Here is a 25,857-nt window from a genome sequence, read left to right on the forward strand (position 1 = left end):
AGTACTTTCCGAGATTTTCTCTCAGCGAAATCATTTATTATATGTTATCATCGTAATTCAAACTTCTTAATAAGTTATTTTCAATGCTCATAATTGACAGATCGTTCAGACGATCTTACTTCATAGATGCTCTTAATCTATCTTTTATCAATTTGAGTTTTGAAAATGATCGCTCAAAGGTGCAGTTTATTGTCATTAGAGTTAAATATATTCTTAACCCATTAAAGCCCACGCTAAGACTGGTTGAGATAGCGACAAACAAACTGTGCTATCTTTTGCATAAGTGAAAAATAAAATATACGTATTTTTTTTATGTTATTTTCAATTGTTTATAACAAATTATTTAAACAAATTACAAAAAAATTCATAATTATCAAAATCTAAATGCGGGAATCGATTCTGGAGGTGAAATCAAGACGAAAACCTATATAACACTTTTTTGTCAGAATTCAATTTGTTAGTGTAACGTAGGAATAAACAATTGCATGTTGGGGAGAAAAAGTGACCATGTCAAGTCCCAAGCAAAATCTATCTGGAATAGCAAAAAATAAACTGTGCTATCCTTTGCATAAGTGAAAAATAAAATATATATATTTTTTCTTATGTCATTTGCAATTGTTTATAACAAATTATTTAAACAAATTACAAAAAAATTCATAATTTTCAAAATCTGAATGCGGAAATCGATTCGGGGGATAAAATTGAGATGAAAACCTATATAACACTTTTTTGTCAGAGTTCAATTTGATATCTTTATGTAGAAATAAACTATTGACAAATAAGTGTTTTCATTCTCACACATGGTATCTGGAATCATATCAGTATTTTTTACTGATAAATTTTGAGATCTTATACTGTAATTGGATAAGTTTATTTCATTTCGTAAATCCTTCCGTGTTAGAGATCACGTTTGAGTGGCGGGCTAACGGTTGAAAACATTTATACATTGGATCTATTCTTTGAAATAATAATTTCGGAAAACTTTTAGTTTTTATTTTGTTCTAAATTGGTAACGTTACTGATAATGCCGAGACGGAGAATTAGCGATCTACCAAATTTAGTTGAAGATTCTGATAGTGATGAAGGTCAACATATTGATATAGCATTCATTCCTAATGAATATGAAAGTTCAGATGGAGATTCGGACGGTGATCCAAATGAAGATACATTATCAAATGAATTACCATCAGGTTCTTACGAACATGTTAAAAGTACATACACAAGTACTCAGAAATTGTTGGAACCGAATCATAAGTACAGTTGGAAAAATGATGCTTTGAATGATATTTCTCCGCATGTCGAGAGCAACTTCAATATTTCACCTATTTCATCATTGCAATCCAAAAATGCTTTTGAGTTGTTTGAGGTTTTCTTTTCGAAATCAATGAAAAACCATATCATTGAAGCCACTTCTGAAAATCATTTTGATTTATGTATGGATGATCTAGAAAAATTTATTACAATCATAATGATTACTATCTTCAATTCTAGAAAAAGTAATCGTGATTACTGGTCAAAAAAGCGAATACTTCAGTGTCCAGTAATTGCGGAACTTATGTCTAGAAATAATTTCGTTGCCATAAAAAAGAACATACGATTCTATAAACTTCAAGAAACTGATCAAAATGATAAAGTCTGGAAGGTTAGAACTCTGTATGATATGTTTCGTGAAAATTGTATGCAATTTGGTTTCTTTGACTATAATTTATCAATAGATGAGATAATGGTAAAATACTTTGGTAGGTTTGGTATCAAGCAATGTATAAGGAATAAACCCATTAGATTTGGAATAAAAGAATGGGCAGTCTGTTCTTCTGATGGGTATATATATGATCTTGATATTTACACTGGTAAATCAGGAATCGATGAACGAAATCCTTTAGTTGCCGTTGGTTTAGGGTCTAGAGTGGTGATAAAGTTACTTTCGAATTTATTAGAAAAAACACAGAGAGAAGAACTGAAAAAGTATCATATTTATTTTGACAACTTTTTCACAAACCCAGATCTTATGATTCATTTGAAAAAAAATGGTTTATCGGCGACAGGAACTGTTCGGCATAATCGTGTGAAAGTGAAAGTCGAAATGCCAAAAAAAGCTAAAAGAGGATACACTATTTCAATGCATGAAGTGAATTCAAAATTGAATTATATTACAGTTATGGACTCAAAGCCAGTATCGATTCTCTCTTCGAAATATGGAAATGAACCAAAAGTTGAAATGCAGAGATGGCAGGAATCATCGAAAAAATCTATTCTTTTTCCTCATTGTTTCTCTATGTATAATGAACACATGGGTGGCGTCGATCTACATGATCAACACTGTAATGCTTTGATGCCTACAATTCGAAGTAAGAAATGGACATGGTGCCTTGTATTACGGCTCATCCAAGCATCCTTAGCAAACGCTACAGTGATTTACAATAAGTTACATCCAGACGAAAGAAAAGGTTCCAAAGATATTGTTCAAGAAGTTTGTGAATATTATATTGACAAGTTATCTTCCAAACGTCCCCCCAAACGACAGAAACAGAGTGAAACTTCATCCCAAGAACACGTGATGAAACATGGGAGTCTTAGGAAATGTGGAATTTCAACATGTCGGACAAGAACGGAATGGTATTGTGAGAAATGTTCTATGCTTGTTTGCAAAAGTCATAAAGAAGGACATGGCAATGAACAATAATTCAATCCCACCGATTATATTTACAATAATTCATGCCAATATTGATGGATAAATACAATAATTAGCTTCATTTTATACGATTTTTTGAAACACTCTCAGGAGGCCGAATGTTTCTTCCTTCATTACAATAACTAATTGGCCTCTGACAGAAAAGTGTTATATAGGTTTTCGTCTAAACTTTACCCCCAGAATCGATTTCCGCATTCAGATTTTGAAAATTATAAATTTTTTTATAATTTGTTTAAATAGTTTGTTATAAACAATTGCAAATGACATAAGAAAAAATATATATATTTTATTTTTCACTTATGCAAAGGATAGCACAGTTTATTTTTTGCTATTCCAGATAGATTTTGCTTGGGACTTGACATGGTCACTTTTTCTCCCCAACATGCAATTGTTTATTCCTACGTTACACTAACAAATTGAATTCTGACAAAAAAGTGTTATATAGGTTTTCGTCTTGATTTCACCTCCAGAATCGATTCCCGCATTTAGATTTTGATAATTATGAATTTTTTTGTAATTTGTTTAAATAATTTGTTATAAACAATTGAAAATAACATAAAAAAAAATACGTATATTTTATTTTTCACTTATGCAAAAGATAGCACAGTTTGTTTGTCGCTATCTCAACCAGTCTTAGCGTGGGCTTTAATGGGTTAATAAAATACAAATATTTGGAAAGATATCTCGTAAACCTCTATTGATTATAAACCTGTAAATTTTTAACTCAAAACATACATTTTTTTTTCGTCAACACTAATGTTAATGAGAATCAAGTTTCGTGCGTTGACCTGGACAAATTCATATATGTGTGTATAAGAGTGTGTGAACTGGAGGATAAATAAAAGAAACTAGTTACATAAAAAACAATTAGGGAACGTATATTCAACAAAGGAAGATAGGCATAAAAAAACCTCCACTCGATGAGTGGAGGAAAAAGCCGAACACTAAAGTTTACAATAATTGAACTTAACTTAATTCACTTACAAGACTATTACGTCTAGACGTCGCACACGACACAGTGAAACTGAGACTTAATCCAGCGGGGCACAGCTCCGTGGAAGAGAAAAGGGTACAGCCCTCAGACAATTCAATGATCACTCAAACGTCGCATGCGCACGCAAATATAAACTTTAATAGACGCTTAAATAAAGACGCGTCCGAGTAAAACACTAACTTTTCTAAAAAAAAGTTCTGTGGATATGCTCATATATGAGCATGGTTTAAATGGATTATACTTATTTATATTAATAGTGAGTCCAACAATACTTTTTAACGACCAGCCTGAGTCTCTTTCTTGAAATTCTTTGAGTTCTTTAAGTATAATATCTTTCACGTTATTTTGTAATTATCTATCAAGATCAGTAGTTTTATGAATGTAAACATTTTCTGTATTGAAATACTTGATTTGAATATCTTTTTCTTGATTTTTCTTTATGATAAATTGTGATGCCATTTCTGTATTTATTTTCAAGTTATTGTGGAAAGCAAGAAATTGAGGTATTTTAATTTGTAAAAGTTAATTTGCAGCAGCTAGAAATATTTTTATATCTAAATGATGTTGATTAACTATACAAGCTGTACTAATTTGATTTTCAAAGGCTGAATGAATTGGCTTCCAATTAACTCGATCTCCTGAAATTTCATCCTGAATAGCTGACGAAAAGGGTGTATACTTCCGCCAACTTTTATAGTTTTACTTAAATTGACTTCAATAGAATTCAAATGACAAGCACTTGTTTGACATCTTTGTCGAATTTCTCCACTTAAATCAGGTCATTTCATAAATTCATTCATTGAAATTATAACATTAATTGCTAGATTTCTCTATCTAATACAATCGTCTATATCTAAATCGTCCGAATGATGATAAGCTTTCCACAATTTTTAATTGTTTCTTCAAAATAGGCGATAGAAGTCATGTTGTTAGTTATCTGATTTTTATTGTCTTGTAAAGTCACTTGTCTGTAGTTGTATAAAAGATTATTATGATGTTACGTCTCGTGCATCAACTACGAATAGCTAATGAATGAGACGTTCCAATATGTTGACTAGTGGTCGGATATGTCTCACTTATAATAAATATATGTAGAAATGTATGTCTGATGATTGTACTACCTTGATAATTGTAGCTTTTAATTGTGGATAAAATGTAGCAGGCTCTAACTGCTTGTTGGATTGTATGAGTGTAGCAGGCTCTAACTGCTTGTTGAATTGAATAGGATAGGTTGTTGAATAATACTTGCACGATATTACTTTGTAACAGTCGTGAGTTTATTAAGTAAAATGATCACCAATTGTTGGACCAGTGTGTACGGAGTTGAGTCTTACAGGTACTTATTGACTGACTGACTACTGATCAACTGACTCGTAATGATGTTCATTGCTTTTTATATGTTAATTTTCAGGTCAGTATTGAATTGTGACATTTTGTTTTTTGCTGAATATACATTCTTGTGCTCGGTGGCTTTATTTCGGAGTGCTATTTGTTTTGCGTTTTGTCAGCTTTCTGCTGACGTGTGAATATTTTAGCAGTTTTGAATTTCCTGAATATGCATTTGTTACAAAAGAGGATGTGTCGCAAGGTGTAACAACTTTATTTCGGAGTGTCATTTACCTCGCGTTTCGTCAGCTTTCTGCTGACGTGCGAATAGTTTTAGAAGCTTTGAATTTCACGAGTGTGCAGTTGTTACAAAAAGGATGCGTCGTAAGACGTAACAATGATAAGAGGATGGAAAAGGTAGCGAACAGCTGTGATATGAACTTGTTCTCAGTTGGTAATAAATATTGGTTTGTTTATCAAATCAATAAGGATTCCACTAACTACTGAGGAACTACTTGCAAATGGAGGCAATGTAAGGCGAGCTTAGCTCGCAGGCTGTCTCGAGAGACTGCACTGTTTTGCTAGGCCAAAGCGGCTTATAAAAGTTAAATGAGGGCGCTGCCAGCAAAGGCAGGGCGCTGCTAGGAAAATGAGGGCGCTGCAAGCAATAGTATTATCTCTGTAGGTAGCATATGGAAAGGATAGCTAAAACGAAAGAGTGAGGGTGAACCGACTGTAGCACCCTCTAACTTTTTAATTTAGTATTAAAGGGTTTTTATAGATCTTTAAAATAAAGATATAGTCATTATTACTTTGAGATACGATTCAGTTCACATATCACAGAAAATAATTGGACTTATACTCTAGAAATGACTATATTTTAGATATTGAAGGCTTTCAGAGTCCTAATAATATTTTTATTTGTAAGCTTATTTACCAGTGTGTTCTAATACTTCACCTACAGTACTACTTTTTAAACCTCCACATCATTGATTCAAACTTCCTACCGAATATCAAAGTGTTAATAAGTGTCTGTAATTACATCATCATGGTATTTATTTTTTATTATCGTTAATTAACATTGATTTTATTTGAAATATTTAATATATTCAATTTTATAGGTACATTATGGAGAAATAGTATAATACCATATAATTTTTTAAATTGCACTATACGTAGTCATTTACATGATTGTAGAAATATTTATGAGAAAGGATTACAAAAGATGCAATGGCTCAAAAAAATTATTCCTGAAAAGTAGGTTTAAATAATATACAATAGAATGAAATCATAAATTTGAATTTAATTAATTTTTTTAAGTACAGAAATATTTTAGATATTCAAACTGAAATGAGATGCTCGCGATTGGAAGATTTAAGTCTTAAATTTAAATCCATATGCATATATCATAGTCAAAATCGAGAGAATATAGTGTGTGCTGCGGTAAATATACGAAAGATATACGATTGGATGATGGAAAGACAAAATCAAGCAAAATCAAAAGGGGTCAATACAGTCGAAAGATTTACAGACGACTATAATTCATATAAAAATTTGAATGAATATTTTAAAATAGCTATGTCGGACACTGAACATAAAGATTATAGACAAAGTGTACTCTACTCAATGTATAATTAAAAAATAATAAATAATGAATAAATATTAAAATGCGAACTTATCTAATGTAACGAGCGGTCTCGTTAAGAGACAGATGAGCGATTTTTAAAATAGCGCGCCATGCGCGGAAGACCCGTGTAGCGAGAGAGAGAGAGAAATAGAAAAAGGCACGCGGGTTCGGGAGTACACGTGAGACCGGCAAGGAGATCGCACGCGATCGAAATCCCTTTGTTTCTTTTATTGAAAAATCGAGCGACGTACCGATCCCGTGGAGTGAGATTGAGAAATTGCGAAGTGCGAGCACTGTGACCGTCGAAGATATTCAGCAACGATCGGCGTGTGAGGACGACTGAATCGAAGGCCGTCACCCGAACAGGGAGATCCGACCCGTCGCCCACCATCCACGAGGATCGACCCATAGGACTCCCAACCTCGACAACCCTGGGCGACGACCTTCGCATAACCAGACCCGGGAATTAAGGCGTAGCTGTCTGCAGCAGCATTCGCCCGCGTAAGTTGTCCGTTTCTTTTCGATATTGTGAGCGGAAATTCCGAGAAGTGAGCGCATGTAAACAGCATCGGTTGCGTGACATTCAGAGTTGTACTTTCCGTCTCTCTCTCACGCGTTCGTACGATTAGGCTGCGGATCGCGAATCTCTCGGCCAGCGTAAATAGTGCGCCAATGTGGATACAAGCAGCAAATAAATTCTGCAGAGATATACTAAATAAGCCGACATATTTATTCGCTAACCCCGATTATCCTCTACGTTCCCTTTTCCTCCGCACCGTTTTCTAGAAATCTTCGACCATTGCTTTCCTTTATTATTTCGTGCTTTCGCGCTCGTTTTCAGGTTGCGCGACAAGCACAGAGCTAGCCAGAAGAGGAAAACAACGAACGACGATAGTACATAGATCTTGTTAACGGACGATGATTTATTACACTTAATAAGTCAACAACCGTTACACTAAATAATATTTAACTAATTACATTAATAAAATAATTATTGCGATTGCAAGAAAGGTTGAACGGATGGAAATAAGGTTCTCTCCTAGTAGAGATGTTTAGGAGGAACATGTCAAGGAGGTGCCGGTCGAGCGACTGCGTTCGCAGTCTCTAGTATTCTCTATGGTAGTAAGTAAAGTAGAAAACAGCTATGGTAGTAAGTAAAGCTCCCTTCGTGAAGAGAGTACACATTGACTACTATAGCAGCGCATTCCAAGCCAGAACTATAGACAGCATACGCTCCCCTCCGCGCACCGTGGTCCATGCGGAGCCAGAGCGTGGGAGAGAGAAAGAGATAGATAGATAGATAGATAAGCTTTATTGAGCCGTGGGGTGTAGCTCTGTAGGCTATGAGCAAAATACAAAGCAAATGCAATAAATTAGAGAGGAGTAATAGGCAGTAAGATTAATATTAATATTAATTTAAGGTGAACTTAGGTTAAGCGTAATATGTAAATAATATGAGAGTGAAGTTATGATACATACATAAAAATAGAAATAATACAATACTCGCATGGGGTAGAGAGAATAGAACTAAATTAATTGAGAAAAGGTTAGGTGACGAGATGCGGAGAAGTTGCAAATCGTGGCGTACAAAAATAAAATAAGGTAAATTTAAGTAACTAGATGAGAATAGGCGGACTTATTACAATACAATATACTCACGAGAGCAGACCGAGCACAATGTTAGATCACCGGCCAAAAATGGTAACTGAAGCTGACGAACAATTTGTTATACGTGGTGGTCAGGTAAATTCGATGTAAGAATGAATTCACTCAGCCTGGTGACAGGCAAAAGTGACAGTGAATGGAGACTATGGATCAAAGAGTGGATGTAAGGATGAGTATTGCACCGAAGAGTTGAATGGAGAAAAATTGTAGTCCAGGTAACGACCAGGTGATAGGAGATACTCTGATGATGAGGTGAAGGCGGAAACGTTGAAAGGAAGAGGGATAGATCAAACTCAGCGATGGCCAACTGGTTGAAGAGGTACATATCATAAGCCGCTGCCGAAAACCTCTAAGCCTCAGTTCTCGGAGCAGGATAGAAGGGAAAGACGAGAGTAGAAAATTAAATTCTCGGGCGAAAAAGGAGTCAGTATTGAGGAGTTCTTGGAGCAAGTAGAGGAGAATCGCCGGCTAGACCGAGTTGCGGAGGACGAACTGCTGGACTCCATGACGTCGCTGTTCGAGAAGCCTGCGCTGTTCTGGTTTCCAGCTTTGAGGCCCGCATGGAAAACGTACCAAGACTTGAAGGACGCGACACTCAAGATGTATAGCAAGTCAAAGAGGAACAGGAGGAGCCTGATTGTGGAAGCTCAACTGCGCACTCAGGGGGAAAACGAGCCTGTGAGAGACTACGGCGTCTCTCTCCTCACCATTCTCGGCCGGTTCGAGGAACCTTGAGAGGCGCAGGACCAAGTGAACCTAGTCATAGATAATATGCTTCCACGACTGCAGTGACTAAAGCGGTGCAAGGATAACTTGACCGACTTCCAAGAGCTGCTGGAAAAAGCTCAAGAAGCAGAGGACGATGAGGTAGGCCAATGGAGGCCTCCTCCTCCGGCAGAACAAAGTATGCTGCCGGAAGTGGCTTATAAGCCCAAGTCGAAGGCGGCCAAGATAAAGCCAGCCGGCATCGCCTCAGTCAGCGAACAAGCTGCGGAGCCGAACTGGGAAAAATGCCTCAGGGAGTTTATGGAGCAAAAACTGAAGTTGGCCAACGGGGCGAAGGCCCAGACATTGTCGGCCCAAAGTCAAAGCGCTGTAGTAAAGCCTGAGCAGGGTACTCAGGTGGGGGCAAAGGCCGACGCCGGCGCGGCACCCCGCGGCTCACCAGGCGGTGGCCGAGGCGGGAAAGGTGGAAGCCGTGTAGATAGAAATGGTCGTTCCGGAGGTAATCAGGCTCAGATCGTCACTCCAAAGTCCGACAAGAACAAGGACAAAGAAATTGGTCCAAGTGGCGACAAAGTACTCTGCTGGAATTGCAGTTGGCCCGGTCATACCAAGTTCACCTGCTCGGAGTGCTCCGCCAAACTAGCAGAGCCAAAAAACGAGACGGGGAGTGCGTAGAAAAGGTCCCTACCGCTCTTCAGGAAAACCGAACCTTCGCTACCGACAGCGTTACAGGAGTAGCGCAGACTCTTCGCAGCACGGTGGGTGACTCTATGCTAGCCCCGAGTAATCCGACCGATGCACAGTTATCATGCGATGGAGGTACTGTAGCCAGCGCTGTCGTAGAGAAGTCGCCCCGGTGGTGGTTGACGGTAGACGTCGGCGGCTATTCGTTTCGAGGGTTGTACGATACCGGAGCTTCCCGCACTGTCCTTGGTCCAAACGCGTTACAAATCGCCTCGGCGCTTAATCGACGAGTGCACCCGTACGTAGGCCCGGGGGCAAAAGCAGTCGATGGACACTACGTGCCAGTAATGGGCAACGTAAAGCTACCTTTCACTTTAGGGGGGGTAACGCATTGGCTCGATGTTTTGATTCTGTCCGTAGTCGACACAGAGTGCACTTTAGGTACCGACTTCACCCGCGCTTTCTCAGCGATACTTGACCCAGAGACGAACACGCTGACGGTTAAGGACTGTGACGAGCAAATCCCGGCTGCACTTTCGTCAATGCGGGCTGAGAGCTTATGTCACTAGCTTCGCTCGATATAGAGGAAATTACCGAAAGTCAGCGCAGAGAAATCGACGAGCTAATGCACAGTTTGCCGCCTGATCCCTCCTGTGAACAGCTAGGCTGTACGGGCTGGATCGACCATGACATCGACTTGAAATGCGCACGTCCTATCAAGCAACGATACTATCCCGTATGAAAGAAAATTGAGGACGAGATGCACGAGCCGGTGCATAAGATGCTGTGCATGGGAATCATCCGGAAGTCGAAAAGTGAGTGGTCGAGCCCCGTCGTTATGACCCCGAAGCAAGACGACACCTATCGTTTCTGTATAGATTAGAGGAAGGTGAACGCGCAGACGAGAGTGATCGCGTATCCGTTGCCTTATATGGACGTGATACTGCGAAAGATTCAACACGCCAAGTTCATAAGCGCGTTAGATTGCTCCGGAGCTTTTTGGCAGATTCCTCTTACAGAGAGGTCTATACCAATCACTGCGTTCACCGTGCCAGGACTCGGTCTGTTTGAGTTCGTTAGAATGCCCTATGGCCTAGCGGGGGGGGGCCGCAAGATTCCAGATGTTAGCTGACAAAATTATAACACCTGAAATGGAGCCCTACGCTTTTGCGTATTTGGACGACCTCCTTATCGCAACGGAAACCTTCTCGGAGCACATTAAGTGGTTGACGTGCATCGTGAAGCGGCTAAACGAAGTGGGCCTAATGATAAACCGGGAAAAGTCGAAGATTTGCATGACCGAAGTGCGATACCTCGGCTTGTTGGTGAATCGCGATGGTTACCGGCCCGATTCTCGAGTACCCCGCGCCGAGAAACCTGAAGCAGCTGAGACGTTTCCTAGGAATGGCTTCTTGATATAGGAAGTTCCTCGAGGGCTACGCTTCTCTGTGCGAGTCGCTCACTGCACTCACTCGCAAAGATTGCAAGTATGTGTGGACAAAAAAACAGGAAACAGCTTTTGAGCAAGTGAAAGCTCTGTTGGCCTCAGCACCAGTGCTCTCAAGGCCCGACTTCGCCGCTCCATTCATCGTTGAATGTGATGCTAGCGATACGGGACTGGGCAGTGTTCTTTTACAGCATGTCGAAGGAGTAGACCGCGTACTTTGTTTTACGAGTCGAGTTTTAACTGCTCCAGAGGAGCGATGGCTGTCAGTGACAGAGAGGGAGTGCCTCGCAGTAATTTGGTCGATCGAGAAGTTCCGACCTTACATCGAAGGCTACCATTTCACAGTGGTGACAGACCACCACAGCCTGGTTTGGCTGCGAAACTTGCGAAGCCCCTACGGGAAGTTAGGCCGCTGGTCCTTGCGTCTACAAGCCTACGACTTCGACATCATGTATTGGAGCGGTAAAGATAATGTAGTGCCGGATGCGCTTTCTGGTATGTACGAGACGGACGAGGACGAGGTCGCTTCCACAGCTTCTCTCAGCATCGGCGAAGACACGAAAGACCCTTGGTACCGGAATCAAGTTAACAAGGTCTTAGCTGATCCAAGGGCCCATCCGTATTGGAAGGTTGTCGGGGGACGCCTGTACGTGTGTCGCCCCGACCCGGTCATTGACGACACGATGGGACGAGACGATGATGCTTGGAAGCTGGCGGTACCGCGGGAGCAACGTGAACAAGTCCTCGCAGAATGCCATGAAGAGCCGACGGTGGGATACCTCGGCCGTTACAAGACTCATCAGAGGGCGATTCTGCGTTATTACTGGCCAAACATTTATAAAGACGAGGCTCATTTCGTACGCAACTGTCACGTATGCCAACAGATGAAAGTTGAGCAGGTGGCTCCGGCGGGACTTATGGGAAAACATGTAGTCACGCGCCCATGGGAAATAGTCTGCGGAGACACTACGGGTCCGTTCCCGAAATCGCCACAAGGTCACGGCCACCTGTTGATTTTCATAGATATGTTCACTTGGTGGATCGAGTGCATACCCATACGAAAGGCGAATGGCAAGACCATCAAGCGAGAGCTAAATCAACGAATTTTCTGGCGATTTGGCGTCCCCGAGAAATTTTTGTCTGATAATGGCACGCCCTTCAAGAACAAACTCGTGGATGACTTCCTAGACTCCCACGGCGTTTACCATGCGACGTGCGCGCCCTACTCACCGGAGTCCAACCGAACTCAACGGAGCGCGTGAACCGGACCGTAAAGACGATGATAGCAGCGTTCATCCAAGAAAAACACACTAAAAGGGACGAACATATCGCGGAATTCGCTTTCGCGTACAATACAGCCATTCACGAGGCAATTCGCTCCAGTCCGACGCTCGTGCAAGAGCCTTTGTGCCCCAAAAGTTCCTGGGATAGATTGAGAGAGCCACTAAGCTGCGTAGCTACTTGGACGCGGCAGAGGCCCAATTCGTGGCCAACGAAGAGGCCGACAAGATTAGGGCGGACCTGATGGCCCTTCAACGGCAAAAGCTCCAAGAGCTGGAGGCCCTCTGAGCGGAACTGTCTGCTATGGAGCAGGAACGCCGAAACGCCCCGAGGCTGCTTTCAGCAGAGCTGCCCCGCCGCGGGCCAAGACCAACCGCGTTACAGTACCAAGGTGCCACCGTACCGTGCGGACGATTCGACGGCCCGAGAGTCAACCTCCGCTACAAGAGGTACTGCTGGGTGTGTAACCTGATCCAGGTATCGAGGACGGACAACTGTCCCAACTACACTATGCATCAGCTGTTCAAGAACGGGAAGTACCCGAAATACGAGTACCGGAAGGCCCCCAGCCCGGTACCGACCCCTGGACGGAGCGGAAGCTTCACCAGGGACTGAAGAATGACTGCGCGATTCGCCCGCCAGCTCGTTGGCCCCCTCGTCGCTTCTGTTCCTCCCTCTCTTTACTACCGCTTCAGAGCATCACGAGGCTCGATTACGTTTTTTTGTATCGGCACTGACGCCCCTTTTCCTTTTTCTTGTGTATCATTTTTGGTTTCTAGATTGTAAAGAGCGACAATGCTTTGAAGCTACTTTTTCTTAAGTGTACTTTTATTTTGTAGTTTATCTTATTTTTCCATTAAAAATGTATTTTTCCACATATTAGTTGTGTTTATTTCCTGGTCGAGAGAGATAGTGGGTCGAGCTGGTACCGACCCCGCTACCAGCGTCTGGGGGAGAGGAATATAACAAGTTGAGTCTCGTTATGTCTCTCTCTTCCCTTAAGTCAATTATAATTTATTAATAACTCTCTTATGTATTTTTCCTATCTAGCCGCAGCTGTTGACGCTGCACGAAGTAAGTGAGAGAGCGCCGAGCAGAGAGAGAGAACCGCGTGTATGTGTATGTGTATGTGTATGTGTATGCGTGAGTGTGTGGATGCATGAGTGTCGCGTGCGTTTGCCTAATTGGCTGAGACGGGCCGCTGCCGAATAGCCAAGGAGAGAGGGGGACCTCTTCCGCGTGCAAAGGAGAATTAACTGCCCGCCTTCGCGGCGTACGCTGAGCTGTCAACGCGCGATCGGTAGATTTCTTTGTGCTACGTAGCCTGCGTTTTTGTCGTTAGGTACCGAGAGTGCAGAGTGTGCGTGATCGCGTGGAAGACTATGGCACCGAAGTGCATCCTGCAGGCTGTGTGCTGTGTGCGTGCGTGCGGACGAACTGTTGATCAGGTCGGGAAGGCTGCCCCGAGGTTGAATACTTGTGTGTTTCTGAAGCGAGTTCGAGGCTACTGCGAAGCCGACGTGTAGGTACTTGCTCGATTATTATCTATCTCTCTCTCTCGCTTCCTGCTTGTCTCTCTCACAGCGCATATCATTTGTACGCTTTCTTTATTTCCTTCATTTTAGTAAATGCTATTTCTCTTAACCACGGTGTCTTTCCTTTCGACGTTCTCCCCTCCCACGCTATACACGTGCTGACTCGTACCACCAGCAACTACCTAACCTGCGACGCTCTCCGCGGGCCGAAGGCAAGGACACCTTCAAGTGGCATAGCTGAGCCACTGGGCTGGGTTCCACGTAATCCCGTACCGAGCCTGCAACGAGCCGAGTATCTATTTAGCATCACCCACCATGGAGAAGTCTGAATCCCCGTTACAGTACACACACAAATACTCGGAGGGTCCATTCCTCTGCGTACTCCACGCGCCGAACCTCCGTAACTATTTTAATGATTGACGTAATATTTAAAAGTGCCATTATAATAATAAATAATTACATAACAGCAATTTGAATAAAAGTTTAATAAAAATATTCTATTAAAATAATAACTCTTTAGAAAGGATGCCGTTATTAAAGAACCCAGTGAAAAATGCTTTTAATAAGGACATTTTGATTAAAGGACCATTGAAACAATGCCTTTAGTAAAGGCATATATGTATAGATACATTATTACTCGTTTTATATAGAATCCAGTAATTAGCAGGTGGCTGTATAACTTCGGCTGGTTAATTATAATAAAGTTAAGACTTTTTTTTATTTACCCCAAAATTTATTTACAATCAATCTATGAAAATAAGACAATAAGTAAATGTGTTTGCTATTATGAGAATTAAAGTATAAAATATAATATTCCAGTGAGAATTAGATTTTTATTTTTGACTTACATCTGTATTATATTTTATTAATTTTGATTTTACTGTATATTAATCAGCTTATGTTTCTTTAGTCTGGTAGTAGTGATCATTGTCGTGAGAAGTTTGTTAATAAGTTTGTTTGGGTGGTTTTTTAATCTCGTGTTGATTTCTTCTTTTACTAATGATATCTGTAGATCATGCCAGTTGATGTCATTTGATACAAACTATGGGCCACGTACGATATTTCTTAATAATTTAGGTTAAAACCTTTCTAGGATTCCCATGTTTGAGTTTTTTGGGAATTTAAGCCGGTGGACAGCTATAGTGCGCCGAGCGTCCCAACCTCTAATTTAGGGCCCCTTATTTGGGAAAAGACGCCACGTGCCTACGTTGGGGGCACAGCCGTTTCTGGGGAAAAACCAAATATTGTAGCGGATGGCAGCGGTCGTAAATATAAGCATAGGTAGTCAGTATTAGGACGCTTTAAAAGAGAGCGACGTGCTTACATATACGCAAAAACAGGACACTTCTCGCCGTCTCTCGCCCCATATAGACGTGCACACGCTGGAAACTGTGTCGTGGCCATTATGTCCTATTTTCGGTTTCAAGGAGGCAACTCCTTGAAGGCCATAGACCTCTCGAGAAAACCTACGATTTTAGGTATTGAGAATCACCTCCAATGGGAGCGGTGAGGTCCAGGGCCAAGCCTTGGACCGTCGAGAAAACGGGCGAGGATTGGGAGCGTGGGGAATCTGAGGGAATAGATGACGCAGCGGCTAACGGGCTAACGACATGTCGGGAACAATAAACGTACGCCCTGTTTGGGGAGTTTGAACGGCCGGATTGTTTTCCATAAAAGTGGCTCGGCGGATAGTTTATTAGTTTAGTATTAATTTATTTTTATTAATTTCTGAGCGTCGAGTTGAATGCGACTCATAATTCAAACGAATACTTTGCGACAAGGTTTTTTCCCTTAAACAGCGTGGTTTTTTTATGCCTGTCATCTTTTTCTTATGTAAAAAATATTAAATAAAAATATTGTGAAAATATAGTAAAGAAAGAATATACACCAGTGTTTGCCTCTTTGATTTCTCTTCTGCTCTACTTACTGTTATCAGAGTTTGTACGGCACCTCACAGTTGAATGCCATAAGTCCTGATTGTAAGCTCTGATTTTTTCCAATGAGCCGATACATTTTTCACCATTTAAGTCCTAGTTCTTTATATTTTCTAAATATAAGCTCTTGCTATGTAAGCCTCTGGTCTAAATAAATTGCTAAGTATTCCACATGACTGCTTTGTAGTATATGTTTGTTATTAAGTTTAAGAGGTGGGCAGGTACGTATCTTTCCTAAGAATGAAAGTTATATGTATTTGTTCTGGTAAGTGTAAAATTACATATTTCTTTCAATACAGTAATAATTGGCAAATACTTTTTTGAAGTTGTCGGTTGAATTTAATTTCGTTTTGTCTTATCAATTTCAAGATATAATTTTCATTAGCTATTGTATTTAGTAGATTTTTTACATCGTAAACGAAAATCAGATGAGATTTACTTTTCAAGTTATTTACTTCATTGTTTTCTTCTTCACTATGATATATTTTATTTATTTTCTTTATATTCTTGTAGTATTTTGTAATAGTTACTTGCGTTACTTAGCCAGTTGTCCGATAATTGGGATTGTTCTTTTTATTTTGAGTTTGGTGTTTTGGGCTGTTTCTTTATTTTTTTGCCGCTTACAATTTTCCAGTTTTCGTTGTTTTTATTAAGAGTGGTCTTTTTATCTCCTGACTAGGTGGCCATTTCGGCAGTTGTTTTCCTTTTCTTTCGAGTTTACTAAATTAAATTTTGATTTTAACTGTCTCTTCACTGATTGGCTAATACTTTAGCTTTTCGGGTAGAGTGCAGTTTTTGTAAATCTGCATACCTCAGTGATCAAACGCTGATTGAGTTAAGACATTAATACCATTGGCGAATTTCTTTCTTATGTCCATTCATGTAAAACAAAAGTTAGATAAGTGATGGTCATATAAAAATAATACGGTTACATAATAATGAAGAATTTACTGTTTTATACTAGAATCTATTTTATGCGAGATAAACATTCAAAGTATTACTATATTTAGCGAATAATAATATCTTATGTTTTTCAGCTAATTGTATTGAACAAAAGAGTGATATAAGTAGTATTAGTCGAACAGAAGAGTCATTGAATACTTCTAGACTTCAGTTACCTTTATTTGAGAGATTGTTACCGGTGGGGCCTAATAAAGATGAATTAGTTATTATAACAAGTGATTCACAACAATCGGCAGGATCGTCAGGTATAGAGACATTATAATCTCTTAGCAATTAAGACAATTTCTCATCTATTATTATGGACAGCATTATGAATTAATATGATATTTTTGTTTTCAATAAATATGTTATTTTTTCAGATCATTTGATGGTACCCTATCCTTTCCACCATCGCATACTTTTCAAGAAAGGTAAAACTTTGTAGACATGTAGGCATTAAAAAGTTCCATATTATATAATTTTCAATGTACGAATATTTTTTCCATCGTCTTAACGTTCAAGTTATAAATTTTTATATAACGCTGAATGTCAAATATAAAAAATATAAAATATCATAAAAATATAATTACTAGTATTAACTTTAAATAAAGTACAGAATTTTGTGAAATAAATTTGTCACGTCATGCAAGTAGATTGATCACTTTAAATAAATAGTATTTTATACTATGCACGCATTTTTCAAAGTATTATAACATAAACATTAATTTGTTTAATACGTTGACCAGTAGGGTACATTAAGACGGCTTTCTTACTATCATTTAGTGAAACAATTATTAGTAAACTAAAAATTCAAGTTAAGTTTGCGAAATATTATAATAATCATATTCCATATCAGATAAACCTGATTTAAATATATCTATGTTCAAGTTATGCAATATTAATACTCTTACAATCAAGTGCGAAATCACTTGTTAAGGAAGGATTAACAAGTCTTCACAGAAAGAAGGAAAAAAAAGTTTTGTGTAAGTAATTTTTTTTTATTTTTCAACCTAATCTCCTTGAAGGTCGATACATTATTAAACGGCCTTCCAGTTTTTTTAAGCCATCAGAAAAATATGATTTCTGAAAATCCTCAAAATAGACATTTGTTTCGGCGATGAATTCTTCATTCGACGTGAATCGTTATCCGGCAAGTCACTTTTTGAGGTTAGGAAATTAGAAAAAGTCACTGGAAGCCAAATCAGGCGAATATGGAGGATGGTCAATTAATTCGAATTTTAAATCATTAATTTTTGCCATCGAAACTGCACACGTGTGAACTTGAGCCTTGTCTTGAAGAAAGAGGCATTGTTTTTGTTCAAGTGAGGACGTTTTTCTCTGATTTTTTCTTTCAGCTAACCTAATAATGCCGCATAATATCGCCAAGTGATCGTCTGACCCTTTTCCAAGTAGTCGATGTAGATGATTCCATACGCATCCCAGAAAACCGTAGCCATAATCTTGCCAGCTAACTTTACTGTTTTTTTTCTTTGGGGCTGGTTCTCTTGCGGTAATCCATTGTTTGGACTGTTCTTTGGTTTCAGGAGTGTAGTGGTGTACCCATGTTTCGTCTACAGTTATGAGTAGACGCCAAAAGTCTTTCGGATTACGACGTATGCGTGCCAAAAGAGTCTCAGAGATGACCACGCGGGTTCGTTTGTTTTCAACAGTGAGCAAACGCGGCACCCCTTTTGCTGATAATTTTTTCATCCCCAATTTTTCATGCAAAATTCAAATGATTGTATCCTTTGATACCCCTGTGTCCTCAACTAATTCTCGTAATTTTAATCTTCTATCACTCAACACCATATCGTGGATTTTGTTGACTATTTCGGGCGTACTCACTTCTACGGGGCGTCCTGAACGAGGTTCATCTTTTGTTGTTGTACTTTTAAATAGAAAGACTTTATCACCGCTCAGAAATCCCCTTTTTCCATTGTTAACAAAAAACAAAAATTAATCGTTTTGATTGACGATAAAAACGAAACTACTCGATAATCTGGCTGAAACTTCTGCAACACTCTATCTAATAGTGACGCTTGCTAGTGCAATATAATGTGGAATGCTTTGAGCGCCATCTGTTGGATTTTCTAAGGACTTATTCATCCACCTTCGTATATTATTAATTTTCCAGAGGAAAGCGTTAGTATTTGTTGCAACAGACCAGCTTGAATATGTCTTAAAACTAGTAATGCAGCCGAAAATTCATTTAAGACTAGTTTACGTCACGGAACACAAATTTACAGAAATAAACAAATTGTACAAATATCTATCGGTGACTTTTTCAAATTCTTTAACTAGCCGCCTCACGATACTTGTTTGAAAATGATTACTTTAAGTTAAATTAATAATCAAATAAAAGAATAAAATATTCATTATCGAAAACTTATTACTTTTTGGATGAGTTGTCTGATTGAACAGGTAGATATGACTGCTAATAGAGCTTACTATTACAACGTTTGGTAGCGCAACGCATACATGTCCAACCGTCTCAAGGAGCCAGGAAAGCATTTACTGCTATTTCCATTGCATATTGATGTAGGAATGCTGTTGTGAGGTGAAACAATGCTGATATCATCAGATCGACATTAATTATCATTTGCCTCAACCTTGGTTGGTGCATCTCGCACAGCATCTCCACTTAAGAGTTAGCTCTGCAAATTAAAAACATTCATTTTTAATTTATCTTACAAACTAATTCAACTTAGATTACTATAATCTGCAAAATAAGTTAACTTACAAATTTGGTGATGTTTCGTAATTTATAGCTTAGTTTGATGTCCATAATCTTATTGGTCATGAAAGCGGACGGCTATAAACAAAAAATATATTATTTAATATACTAAAACATTAAAAATTTCGAAAAAAAGAATAGTGGAAGACATAGTTAAAAAGAAAGCAAGAAAAAGATAAGTAAACAAGCAGATGAATACCATGAAAGAAAAAATGCAGTAAAGATACGGTAGCCAAAACAGAAGTCAGAAATGTAGAAACGATCAATATAAGATAACAGTGTAACAGAGAATTCCGGTTCGCCGGTCTTTTCCGTTGCCTCTCCCTCACTCCATTTGCTACGTTTGAGCTGAGAGTGTGTCGCTCTCTCATACCGATCTTTCTTTGTTTATGGTGTGGCGAATGAGCGGATTGTTGGAGCCAGAAGCGGCCGACAGAGTAATGTGGCGAGGAGAGAAAGAAATATGCGAGGGAGTGAGAGAGATGAAGAGGGCGCGGTCTGCGCGCGCATTCGACGAGCACACGGCGGGAGCGAGAAAATCGACAGTATACATTAGGCTTGTTCGCGAGGTTATTTTTAGTCGATCGGTTTCTTCTAAAGAAATCACGCTCGCTAGGAAATGCCGATTTGATCGAGGAGTGATAGGGTCGCTGATATGAGAGATGTCACCGTCGTACAGAATACCCAGATTTATTCACCTTTACTTTTATACAATGAAGAGAGTATAATTAAATAAATGAAAACACTTTCTCGAATTCGCGAGACCACACGGAGATGACAGAAGGGCTCTCCCATGAGAATCACCCAGATGCGAACGCCAACCGCGATCTCCTCGCCAGACTGAGAGGCTTCCAACCTGGGGACGACAGCGCTGCTTGACACGAGCAACCAGACAAGTCACTGTCACATCAGGTGATCAGGCGCCAGGGCTGTCACGAAGATGAGCAGGGACAGTTGCCGGAGGAATCGTTGTGAAGCAGATGCTGGAGCGTTCGCTGGTTGTTCGACCAGATCTCAGGGGAGAAGAGGGGGCAAGCGCTGCACACCCCAGTGATAGACACGCCGAGAACTCACTATCACCGCCGTGTCGAGAGCCGGAAGTAGAGATGACCGATCCGTTGGTGATCAGGAACAGAACTGGTTGGTCAGCTCGTCCGTCTCTCAGGCATCAACTCTGGTGAGCGCCTCGACGTCGTCTCCTACTCAAGGACTCACATATAAGGACTAAGTCCTTATACGTGAACGTAGTAAGAGGTTCACAAGTTGTTACGTAGTCGCCTAAAAACCTTCTAACCATGCAGACATTTCAAGGAACCTATGTTGCTTGAAATTTTTTGGCGTAAGGTATTCAAGAATAGAACGAGTTCTTTTAGGATCGGGAAGAAAGCCTTTACGATTAACTAACACACCGAGGTAGCGTACCACAGACATGCATATCTGCGATTTTTTGTGATTTATAGCTAGAACAGCTTTTTAAATCCTATCTAGGATTACTCTAAGCCATTTAACATGCAAACGTCTCGGTCTCGATAATCATGTGATGAGAGCCTGGATTTTCATCAGCCGGCTTCGTTATAATCTCTCCTTCCTCTTCCCTCTTCTGTTTGCGATCTGCACTTGCAACCACTCTTGAGCGGGAGTTGTAATTGGTATGCTTATGTCCGGCTTTGGTTTTTGTTTCGAGGTTTAGCCAACAGCTGCAGAAGGAACAAAGGTCGTATGGCGATGTAAGGACTGTCGGGGATGCAGGAGAGGAGGAGTGACAGGGAGAGAGAGATAGAGCGACCACGGAGACGTTAAGAAAAGTTAATGTCGCTGATCGACGTTGAGGTGCGCCTTGGATGAGAGGTAGGGATCTTGGCGCGAAGAGAGAACTCAGGCAGTATAACGTGAACTATCACAGGAGTTATTAGTGAAGTAAAAGCAGGGGCTAACACAAGGCAAGGAACCCCTTTGTTAGTGAAAAGCAATTAACGAGAGGACGAACACCTGTGGTTTCTAAGTTTCCAGCGTACAGCAAGTGTTCAGGCTAGTCCAGTTCCTCTCTCTCTCTCTCTCTCTCTCTCTCTCTCTCTCTCTCTCTCTCTCTCTCTCTCTTTCAGTCTCGTGTCAAATGTCGTCGGCAAGTCGCGTCGTGAATAGCAATGCTCGGCGTTCATCCGCCTAAGTACCTTTCAGAATCAGACAGAAATCCTTTTCTCTTTAGCCCTTTTCTTTGTTTACCCTGGAGGATTTCAGGCGTTCATTTCGCTGAATCCTTGGATCTTAACGCGGATGCGATTAGGATAAAATAGCATTTATAATGATGATTCATCGCTGCGTCTAACATCTTTGTAAATTATTTTTTTTATAATAAAGTGAGTTCAACGAACGCGTGACTACTCTTTGTTAAGCTACCTCACCTCATTTCATGTGTCGTACACGATTGCAGAGTGGTCCACTTTGCGTTTCCGGAAGCTACCTGCCTTCCGAACTTCTCTTTGTAAATAAATTGTGCACAGATTCTTCGGGCAAATCATTCTAATTAAAGAATCGCATGACAATCAGGTCGTCTAAATACGCAAACGCATAAGGCTCCATTTCCTGCAAGGTAGCAGATCCACCTGCGAGTCCATATGGTATCCTGACGAACTCAAACAATTCTATGCCTGGAACAATGAATCCTGTGATCAAGATCGATTACTGGGTCAAAGGAATCTGCAAAAATGTACCTGAGCAATCGAGAACCGTAATGTATCTTACGTTCTGCCACTTGAGCAAAATTACTTCCATGTAAGGCAATGAATATGTGCCGGTGCGTGACATTGCATTTAACTTTCAGTAGTTAATACAAAACCTGTACAAGCTATCTAGCTTATGCATCATGACTACCGGGCTGGACCACTCACTGATCGATTTGCGGACTATACTTGCCTATAACATGTTGCGCACTTAATCGTGTATCTCGTTCTCGATTGTTGGAGAAACGGAATCATATCATTGCTTTATCGGGCTCGCTTCACCGATACTAATGTCATGCTGGATCTAACTGATGCAACTTATCTGCTCGCACGAAGATTCCAGCAACAATTCGTCATGCCAAGAGCGAGGACATTCATTCTCTAATCATAACGGTAATTACGTAACCACCATCAAAACGTCGACCTTATGAAAAAGTTTTACATAAATGGTTGTTGCATGGATTGAGAAGAGAGCGATGAAATTATCGAAAGATTTCTATAAGTATTCTTTTAATAAATGACTTGTAAAATAAGATTTATTTTTATTAATAAACAAAATTTCATTTTCCTTTGACTTAGCTACTCCCAGTACTAATTATAATCCACTTATGCGGGCGCCAAATTTAGTGCTGATGTATAATCTTGCATAATCTAGGGGGCCAATGATCGATAAGCACTTAGTTTAGGAAAATGACTTAAAATTCCATCAGTTAGCCTCATTGCATCAGTATACTTTTCAGATAATAAGAATCACGAGTAGATGATCATAAATACGATTAACCTGATTCTGATAAGTTCTTGTACGACATTTTTTCGCCGGAAGCTCGGTTGTGGCAGGATGTCCTCAACGGTGCTATTAAAGCTTTACGAGAGGACTTCCCGGAGGACGACAAGTTCAACGCATTGGAACAGTATATTTTCAATGCTCTAATGATACCGGAAAGCGGACCTAATGAAGAGGCATCGATACATTCGGCAGAAACGATTAAGATGTCATGCACACATTTACCGTCAAGTTGGTGAGTTTTATTCATTTATTTACTTATTTGGTTTTTTCATTAATTTCTCAGTGATTCTTTTGCTCTATTTTTTTACTATGAATTTTTAAGGCAAGTCGACGACTGTATCCATAACAATTTTGCGCTATTTTCCGCAGTATAGTATGACACAGTGTTACCATACATCAATTTTCACGTATGTTATTATGCAGAAAAGTTTACATGCAAAAATAATTATGTGCACTATTATCAGTATACACGATCAAGACTGTCTGATATATCGTTCTTATTATTAGATTTAATCTTGGTGAAAATAAGAGAAAAAGTAAAACACATTTTAAATGGTTAGGTTGAGAAATTACAGACTTAAAAATAGGAGTGAGAATACTACCACTGATCACTTAATTATTTCACTGGAAAAGTCTTTGGAAAATCACTTGGAAAAGTCTCAAGAAAAGCAATTGGAAACTATCTCGTCTTAATAACAGATCCTGGTAAACAAGCGATTTCCCCGGAAAGTCCTCAGGAAAAGTTTCTGGAAAGCCTCTGGAAAAGCCACTGGAAATGGCTCTAAAAACTCTCTCAGTTTGGCAGCAAGCACTAGTAGTTGTAGTTTTATCCCTGATAGAAAGCTAGAAGACTTCAGTGAGATCCGAAGCTGATTGATCTGCTCGAAATAATGGCTTGAATAAGCCGGTGCACTGGTCTTTATACCCTTGTTCGAAGCGTTCAGGGCACTCTTTCCCATTACGTCATTTTTTAAAAGGAGGGACAAAATGATCCATAAGGAGTCGCCCTCTGATGAATTATGAGATTAGTTCTAAGTGAATTTCTGACACCAGAGAAGATTTCATTCCAGTTGCTACTTGTAATCCAAAATATAAAACAAGTATCATCAACAATCGTATTGTGAGTTAACAAGAAGCAAAATTCGACCAGTCTCATTGTCATTGATTGCTCTAAATAAAATGAGACATTGAAGAACTCTGCAGAGCGAGTACGCTTGGAGTTTAAAACAAGGGAAAATATTCCTGAAGGAACTTTTCCGAAGTCTTTTACGGGGACATTTTTGTGGACTTTTACGAGGACTTTTTTGAGGTCTTTTGCGAGAACTTTTGCGAGTACTTTTTCGAGGACTTTTTCGAGGTCTTTTTATAAGATATTTTTGAAGACTTTACGAGGACATTTTAAAGGATTTTTTTAGAGTTTTTCTAAAACATTTTCGAGGAATTTTTCAGGAATTTTGAGGATTTAAATGGTGACATTTTAGAGAACTTTTTGGACGACTTTTACGAGTACTTCTTGAGGACTTTTTCGAGATCTTTTACGGGGATATTTTAGATGACTCTATCGAGGACTTATAAAATACTTTTTCGAGTACTTGTACGAAAGCTTTCTCGAAGACTTTTTCGAGAACTTTTACAAGGCTATTTTTGAGAGCTCTTTCTTGGACTTTTTCGAGATATTTTTGAAGTACTTTTACAAGGACTTTGTCGAGGACTTTTTCGAGCACTTTAAAGATCATTTTTATTAAAACTTTTTCGAGGACTTAACCAGGACATTTCGAGGACATTTTCGAGGACATTTTTCAGAAATTTTTGAATAACTTTTACTAGGACTTTGTCGAGGCCTTTTTAGACATTTTGTCGCTAACAATTAAGGAAGATTTCTATTAAGTTTCAACTATATTCAATAAATCTTTGAAGTGTAGCCTTTTTCTCGAAGTTCGCAGCTTTCCGTAATAGCACAAGGATGATCACGTTACTGTTACGGCGAGCACAATACCGCGCGGCTATGGCCATAAACGGGTGATTTTAGGAAAAATGCTCTATTTCAAAAATTATTTATCTTAATGATTATTAAAGAGTTGCAACTTTTTAGGAAACTCTCTTAATTGGAACGCTAGGAGATTAACAATAGTACAATAACAGATGCCGCGCAGGGCGAGCCCGTACGATTGGGTGAAAGTTGCAGTGAGAAGGGTTAGTACGCTTCGCTTTTCCGCTATTCACAGGTGATTTAACAATTTTCCGGTGAATTTTATTGCATATTCTTATGTAAAAAAGTCCAAGAACCACGATGATATCAAGATTTCCAAAATTCAGGCGTTTTGCCTTAAAAAATGATACAATTGTTTTAAAAGAATATAAATAATTTTTTGATGAATAAACAATTCTTATTTTTTAAACATAATATCAAAGTACATGATTTCTCACGTATTTAGAAAAAAATTGATCTCGATATCTTCAATAGTAATGAAGTTATAGATTTTTGACAAGTTTCAATTGATTTTATTTGATTGCGATTATCTGATGATATAATTATTCACTTTGATGATATTAACAAATGTACGAAATGAAAATAATAATCAGCGTCATGGTGGATTTTTGGCTACCGTTATAGACAAGAATGTACTCGCTTATATTGTTGATTAAATATTTTATTTTTTTTATTATACCGCTGAATATTGAAAAATTGTAACTTTTGAACGAGAGAGTTTTAAAATGTCATTCTGCGGCTCGAAATACATGATAAAAAGTGGTCAACTTTAG

At 39.4% G+C, this 25,857-nt stretch overlaps 1 protein-coding gene across 1 annotated transcript in view; it reads left to right on the forward strand.

Moving 5' to 3' along the window:
• Nucleotides 1–25,857, forward strand: part of LOC131667616 (protein unc-79 homolog) — a gene marked incomplete at its 3' end in the record, with an annotated part of 3,688,809 nt that overhangs the window by 3,039,802 nt on the left and 623,150 nt on the right. Inside the window, exons 30-31 of the mRNA XM_058941149.1 lie at nt 16,949–17,119; nt 17,234–17,284. Coding sequence (XP_058797132.1) covers nt 16,949–17,119; nt 17,234–17,284 — 222 coding nt within the window. The remainder of the gene's footprint in view (nt 1–16,948; nt 17,120–17,233; nt 17,285–25,857) is intronic.

The sequence above is a fragment of the Phymastichus coffea genome, unplaced genomic scaffold (genome assembly GCF_024137745.1).
Source record: "Phymastichus coffea isolate CEN01 unplaced genomic scaffold, Cenicafe_Pcof_1.1 PCOF00005, whole genome shotgun sequence".
Lineage (NCBI taxonomy): Eukaryota > Metazoa > Arthropoda > Insecta > Hymenoptera > Eulophidae > Phymastichus > Phymastichus coffea.